The sequence below is a fragment of the Podospora pseudopauciseta genome (assembly GCF_035222475.1).
Source record: "Podospora pseudopauciseta strain CBS 411.78 chromosome 5 map unlocalized CBS411.78m_5, whole genome shotgun sequence".
NCBI lineage: Eukaryota > Fungi > Ascomycota > Sordariomycetes > Sordariales > Podosporaceae > Podospora > Podospora pseudopauciseta.
In genome coordinates, this window is record NW_026946665.1 from 1,786,565 (window position 1) to 1,794,146 (window position 7,582).

General features: G+C 46.3%; 2 protein-coding genes across 2 annotated transcripts; both read right to left on the reverse strand.

Moving 5' to 3' along the window:
• Positions 1–5,069: 5,069 nt before the first annotated feature.
• Positions 5,070–5,840, reverse strand: QC763_510910 (uncharacterized protein; the record flags this gene model as incomplete). Its single annotated transcript, XM_062913661.1, has 1 exon — positions 5,070–5,840. One exon carries the CDS (start codon positions 5,838–5,840, stop codon positions 5,172–5,174), a length of 669 nt encoding a protein of 222 aa, XP_062765114.1. The 3' UTR covers positions 5,070–5,171.
• Positions 5,841–6,460: 620 nt separating this feature from the next.
• QC763_510900 (uncharacterized protein) lies at positions 6,461–7,582 on the reverse strand (the record flags this gene model as incomplete). Its single annotated transcript, XM_062913660.1, has 1 exon — positions 6,461–7,582. One exon carries the CDS (start codon positions 7,580–7,582, stop codon positions 6,461–6,463), a length of 1,122 nt encoding a protein of 373 aa, XP_062765115.1.

The window sequence follows — 7,582 nt, forward strand, 5'->3', positions numbered from 1 at the left end:
CACAGTACTAAACCTTCGTACAAGCCCCCTCTACATTACTACTATCCAGCTACCTTTTTTATACTCCTTCCCTATCCACGGCCTTCTAATCCAGTAAATCCTATACCTTTTATATAATAAGTAACCCTTTAAGTCTTATACACAATTTTTTAGCTCTCCGGCGCTTACTTAATACCTTATTAGCTTTACAGAGCGAAAAGACTTTTATACGAAGGAAAGCTACTTCGTGCATTATAACCGTAGTACCCTTAATAAACTAATTTACCGTAATTAATATTAAAATCGAGAAATTATTTTAATAGTTAGTAATATAAGTTTTAATAAGCGTTAATTATAAATTAACTTCTCGAAAGTTATATAACGTTTAAAAAACCTAAAGGAGTGCTATATCTAGCTTTAAGGATAAAGATATTAATATATAAAGCTTTATATTTAACTTAAAAAATACCTTCTCTAAATCATATAGTATAAAGTTAATACCCGCAAAGTTACTTTATATATTCTTTTCCGTTATAAAAGCGAAGAAAGCCTCGCGGAAGGTATAGAGGAATTTAAGCTTATTTACGTAGTTAATATATATATATATTAAGTTCTCGATTTAGCGGCTATACGTTTACTTTAATAACCTAAAGTAATTAATATCGAATAGTTAAAGATAATATAAAAAATATAAAAATATATAAAGTATAATAATATTTAAATTCGGTTAAGTATAGCTTTTATAGCCGTTAAAGATTAATAATCGGTATTTATTTTTTATCCGGAACGCTATATAGTAATTAAAGTATTTAATTTAATTTAAGCCTACTGGATTAATAATTTAATTATTATTAATAATTATAATATATTAAATAAACGGTAACTTATATTCGGTATACTAATTAATAAAATAATATTATATAATTAAAATAATAAAAAAAAAATTTAATTAAAGGTATTAACTTTCTAGATTACCGTTATTTATTCGCGGTTATTAAATAAAATTAATTTCGCTTTACTAAAGCCGTTCAAAGTCGTAATTACTATATCCATAAAAATATTATTTATTATAAACCCAGTTTCGTCGAAATTATAAATATTATTATTTATAATACCGTATTTAACTTTAGTATTTCGTATAAGTATAAACTATTTGATAATGACCTTTAGATTTTTACATTTAGTCCTTTAATAATCCTATTTACGCGTAAAACGCGTACGGAACTATAGCTAGCGTTTAGCGAAATTATATACCTAGAGCTTACTAATAGGAGGCGCGTAGCGTATACGTAATAATTAATTAACTATATCTTCTACACTATATAATCTTAATAGAAAAGCTCGCGCATATAGCTTAATAATATATTAAATAATAATAGTCTCTTCGGGTTAAGTAAGCTTCTTCGATTTGGGCGTAGTATCGCGTCGTTCAGGCCGGCTAGCGCGTCGTCGTAAAAGAGTCGTATAGTGGACCTTGTAAATCTTTCTTGCGGCTTGGAGGCTGAGATTTTTATCTTTTTTAAGAGCTTCGAGGGCTAGGATTACCCTGGCTTCCTTTAAACTAGGAGGTATATTGGGTTGTGTAGAAAAAGTTGATGTTGCGTAGAAGGATGGTGCGTTGCTTAAAGAGTGGTGCACTCGCTTATATGGTGCACTCGCTTATAATGTACGTTATAGCAAAGTAACAATATGGCCTCGCGATCTTCTTGGCCAAAAGCATTGCGGTGTTGAGCACGTACGAGTCTGGTCTTTCCACTATAACACCACCCTACGATGCGCCTCAGATGCCACCAAGGTCACTGACCATGCCCACGAGTTTCTCGACCTGCTGATGATGAAGCTCGCCGGGGACTTGTTTCCTGTACCAGGGCCGGAGGGTCGATGGGAATTCCAACTGAACCCCATCATATGTGTGGGACACAGTCTTGGAGGCATGTTGATCAAACGGGCCATGCTTTTGGCGAATACCAGACCCAACTATCAGGTTCTGTGGCATGCAACTCGAGGAGCAGTAGGCATTCCACACTTGTGTGATTGTAGGCAGGCACCAACGTTTGGAGAAAGATGTTCTTTGCAGTTCCGCATCACGGCCTTGACAGGCAGGATTGGAAGAAATTTCTGAAATTGGTCTTGGACATCAATGCTCCGCTCCGTGGCTTGACGCCATCATCAAGAAAAGAGGCGCAGGCAATACAGAATAGCAGCGTCCTCGCCGATATTACTGACGAGTTCAGGTGAAAAAGATATGTGATATCGTTGTGAAGAGCTCAAACGGTGACCATCATTTGGCAAATCTAAAAGCCCAGGAGTTGTTCGGCTATTTGGTTATTGGTCCCATCAGCACGACAGCAGCCCTAGCAAAGAGCTACCCAACGACACTGCCAGCATGTACGACCGGGTCTTGAGCTGGGCACAGCAAAATACGACCTACTAACCCTTTCTCAAACACATTCTGCGATGGGCGGCGTTTCAGATTGAACCTCTCAAGGAGGCCGAGGTAAACACGGCAGTAGCTCTCAGCATGGCGCAAGATCAAGTCTCCCAGCGGCGAGTGACTACATCAGAATTGGAGAGTTTGCGAAACCTAATAGGCAGTACAAGGGCCATGGTGAGCAACATGGACGACGGCTTGTCGAGGTGAAAGAAGGTGTTCTCCAGCCCGTCAATCAGACACTGAAGGGTTGTCTCACGAAACCTAGCAATGATCAGTCCCTTCATCTAGAGGAAATGCCTTCTCATGCCGAGCTCGCCAAGATTTGCATCGAATACCTCACGATGCCATACTTTGCGGACTCTCGGCAGCCCACAGCAAGCTCTCTTGAGGACAAGGTCAAGAAGAGGATCACCAGACACGGCTTTCGAAAGTTCTGGAGACGTTGCAACCACCTGAATTACGATTAGGTCGCTGAACCGGGAGCACCAGGTCAAACAAGATGACCCTACCCCGGCTGGACGCATTAACTATGCTGGGCTCGCCGTCCGTGATCAGGATGCCGTATCAGGGGTCGGTCATCCGCGGGGGCCCCTTGACGTTGACACAAATTTCCAGAACTTGGTTACTTTGTCCCACGGACCAATTCAAAGTCTAAATCAACTTGAAAGAAAGGGGGCCGGCGAGGCAGCAACAAGTCCCATTGCAGTTCAACGCCATCCAGAGCAAACCGCTGCACTTGAAAGGCATGATCAGCCACCTGAACGATCGGCTTACCAGGAACAACGCTGCCTCTGTGTTATGTGGAAGGACGTAAGACTCGTAGTCTGCGAAATGTTGGCCCCCTTGAACTGCTGCAACCAAAGGAGCCCACAGGCATTATGGATTCCCCGAGAAACGCCCACAAAGATCCCGTCAGCGTTGGGGAGTAGTCCATGCTACATGCAAGTGTGAATCCTCCAGTTCCTCAGCCGACAACTGCCGCCCAGTTCAGCAATCACAGGCCTAGTCAAAATGGAACCACACAACCCACCGACCGCGGTGTTTCGAACATCGCAGGGCAAAGCCAGACCAGCAGGGACCGCAAACACAGGAGCTTCTACGACAGACTTCAACAAGATCTAAATCTGATGGACGCCGTATCACCACCACCTGACCTAGATCTGGAACGGAGAACAATGAATGCCATGCTCAACACTAAAACACCATCCCAACAACCTGCTCCACCGACGGTCAGCCTTCTTCCTAACATCATACCTTCATCACCCCAGCAACCTCCCAAAAGACAAGGCGTTGATCCCGCACTACTTGAGCCTCGCTCAAACGCTCCTAGAAGATCGGAGGAAACGACTTCAAACCCCGCAGACGCCAGCAAAAAGAAACCAACAGAAGCACGCAAATCCGAAGAACCTGTCAGCCATCGTGCTGCTGCTGTCAGACCGCTATCAAATAGTGGACTTCCACCAGCGGCAGTCCCTACTTACCGCCAATCTGTCCCCAACTAACTATACAGCAGATAACAGAGATACACGTTTCAGGAATGAACCCCAACCCCAACCCGGTCCTGACTCCGCACAATTTCCCAATCTGCATGATGATGACCAGTCTCAAGATGGGTCAGAACGCAGCGAGTCAGTGGCTGGGGGTGATACACCGGCACAAAAGGCAAAGCGAGGCCTGCTTAGAAGAGCGCTGCGCAAGACAGCCAAGAGAGTGGATGAGGCGAGCAAGAAAATTGGGATGACCTCCCCACTTGTTTTCATGGCTGGAGGATGTGATGCTGATATTCTTGATGGGTTGTAGCGAAGGGTTTGAAGGTGAAGTGAAAGAGATGGCTGTTCGCTGGTGGCTGACTGGCTGGGTAGGTAAGGTACTTTGAGCAACATCAGATGGAGGAATGGGGCTTCAAACTTGTGTTTATCGTGCTTTCGTGTGATGAACGTGGGCTCAACATCGAAGGCAGTTCAAATTTTAGCAACATCATAAATCACGTCATAAGGAGTTTTTCAACCCCAACGTCGTCTGCCTTCCCAACCAGCCAGGTCATCGACCCTGTCCTTTCTACACTGAATAGTTTGGAAGAATTGCTGGCTTTCTCAATGATAAGGAAACCTCGTCATTGCGGTCCATGTGTATTTGCCTACAAAGCCTCACCATACCGCCCATCAATACCTCCCAAAACCCCATATCCCATTCTCCCTCGCCTCAAAGACCCGCTCCCCAACCTCCGGGTAGGGGTTCAACCCCCTTTCTCTATCCAACAGATAAAAGCTCGCCATTTTGTTGTTTGGGTTCAGGTTACCGTCGATCTGGACAGATTTTGTAGGCCTCGCGGAATGAGAAGAGAGAGGGCAAACTTGATGTAGGTAGGAAACAGGAGATGTGCTTAGAAGCTAGCGGCGGTTAAATCAGGCAGCAAATGCTTGGCCGTTGTTATCATAAAAACTTGATAGATATCATGGGTATCTAGGGTAGGCATGTATTGATCCAGTAGGTAACCGCAATCATGAATGTCAGTCATCGGGCTGAAGCGACACCGAGTATAGGGATCTGTGTGAAGCGGGATCAATGGGTGCTCTGCACACTTTCTGGTAATGTTCTCAAGCAGGAATGGCCTGCAGAGACACGGTGGGGGTGGACACATAAATGCCAAGCTTGAGTCGTGCTCAGAATTATGTTGCATTATGCAAGCAGTGTCGCTATGCAACTAAACCCTATCCAACACAAGACCGCATGACACCATTTGTGCAAATCTGCCCCTTCACTCTTCTAGAGAAGCCTTCTGACAGTCGTACCCCGCCAGGCAGGCCTCACAAAATTCACGTTCATGTGGCTCACCGCGCTTCACACCGAATACAGGTTTCTCCACATGAATACCAGCCCATTTCTTCAGCCGGTACACCACCCGTTCCACGTACGAATCCTCGTCAAGCCGCAAGACCCCCAGTTTATCGCACACCCTGCAGCGCTGTTTGAACACCAAGGCGTAATAGCCGTTCCCGGAGAACTGCCGGATTAGGATCCCGACCTTCTTACTGCTCCAGCCGGACTTGGAGCAATTCTGATTCTGGCATTTGAAGCGACCCATGACGTGTGTAAAGTATTCTTGCGTGACTTTGTCGTCGTCTTCGCTGTGATCATTGAACCACGGCTTGGGAATGATCGATTCGGTGCCGAAGGCCTTCTCGATATCTGCGTGGAGAGATGGGAATTTGACTGTTGTATCATCCGCCTTGTGAGTTGACCATCTTGTCGATGTCGATCCAAATAGTGGGGCGCTGGAGTTAAATTTGGCGTGACGGAACCGTTTGGACAGTGGCTGGTTGGCAAGCATCGCCATGGCCCTCCTCCATTGCGCACCAAACATCCTGTAGCATGGGGTGAAAAAGGGATCGAAGAGTCGATAGGAGACCTTTTCGTCACCTTCCATGTGGATTTGGTACTGTCGTTAGATGAGATGTGAAAGAGGCCCATTATAATACTCGCTGCAGCTACCTACGGAATCCGTTTGCTTTCGGGGATGGCACGAGGCAGGGCGGACTTGATCCCCTATTGGTCATACTCGGAATTTTGCAGCGTTTGGTCAATAAATACTGTACTTACATAAGGCAAAGGGCAACACCTTGATCCGTTTGCCTTCGCAGAAACAAGATAGGTGAAGCCCCCGGCTCATCACTCGGTAGGATGCATCCCTTTGCAGATGTTGGAACTTGGGGGCACTCTGTGAAAGGTCGAATGCGATCGAGGCTGGGTACCGGGATAATATCTCTCAGTTGTCAACACCAACATCGTGCTAGCTCAGCAAACGGCCATAGCTTCTTCAGCGAGATCCTCCTTGCAAAAATCCAAGCGAAAGCGATTTTTTATTTACAAATGCGTTTGGTGTTTGTGGTTGCATATGTTCGGATGTATATTTCAATATAGGTGCTCATATATGTTGACACAGGCGTACCTAACCAGTTCATGGAGCCAGTTTAAACTCCCTCAGGCCCCTTCGGCGACGATCATCCGACTACCATCCGCTGCTATCGTCTCGCTCCGGCCACACCTCTAATCCCAGTCCGGGCTGCTCGGAGGGGTTCGGCAGCTGCAAACCTGCTCCTCCTTCTCCTCTGACACAACCACAGACTCTTTTTTCGTCTCGGACACCTCAGTATACCGTCGCACCCACTCCTCCAACCATCCCACAAGCTCCTTTCTCGCTTGCTCCGAGAGGGTGTCCTTTCGCTTTCTCACCATACGCCGATATCTTTTCCACGCCCACTTCTTTTCCTGATACTCTTTATCCTGGCACTGGGGCGACCTCGCTCTCTCATCAAAACTTGTAAAAATTGCATCGGTGAGCCGCTCGTCAAGCCACTTCTCCTCTTGGCTGACTGGACCTGGACGTTTCTCCAGACACCGGTTGGTTTCGCGGGGCTTGGAGCGTACGCCGGATGGGACGAGACAAAACCGCCATTGTTTTCTGGAGCGGGGGCTGGGGGTGTATGGCTCCGAGGTCATGATGCATGTGGATTCGGTTTCAGCGAACGAGACACGGCGGGGCTCTGTCAATATTGTGGAGTCGGTAGAGGAGGATTTGATCTTGAGGCATGATTTGGTTGGTTGTGAGTGGAGGTGCGGTGCTAGGCGAAGAAACTCGATCTGGTCTGGATGTCGGGAGTCGTTGTCGGTGTATGACCGGTTGTTCGCGAGTATTGATGTTACAGAGCGTACTGGGAACGATCTTTGGATCCACGCAAGGACGGGTTCTTCTTTGGCGAGCGGGTTATTCTCAATTTCGGCTGTAGGAGATGCGGCAGTGGATGGTGAAGCCCAGTTGTCATCGTTGAGGTTCACCAACACCCACTTTGTCTTTCGACGCCCCATGTTGATATGTGCTGCAAGTAGTACAAAGCCGCGTTGCACCATCTTCAGCTGGTCACAAAGGAATTGACACCCTGCAGTAAGACCGATCGGACGTAGTAATCGGTCGAAATGGAGGTATACTTTGTCGATGCGGGATAGCGGAACGGTCGTCGGAGCGACGTCGCGGTTGCTCGTCGAAGTTGGTGGTTCTTCTTTGACCCGCGAAAGCTGCCTGAAGAAATAAATCGTCGCGCGAATAAACTGCATTGGAAAAGCCTTTGTTGACGATAAGGTTGGGAGCAATGTTGTGGGAAAGTGACACAT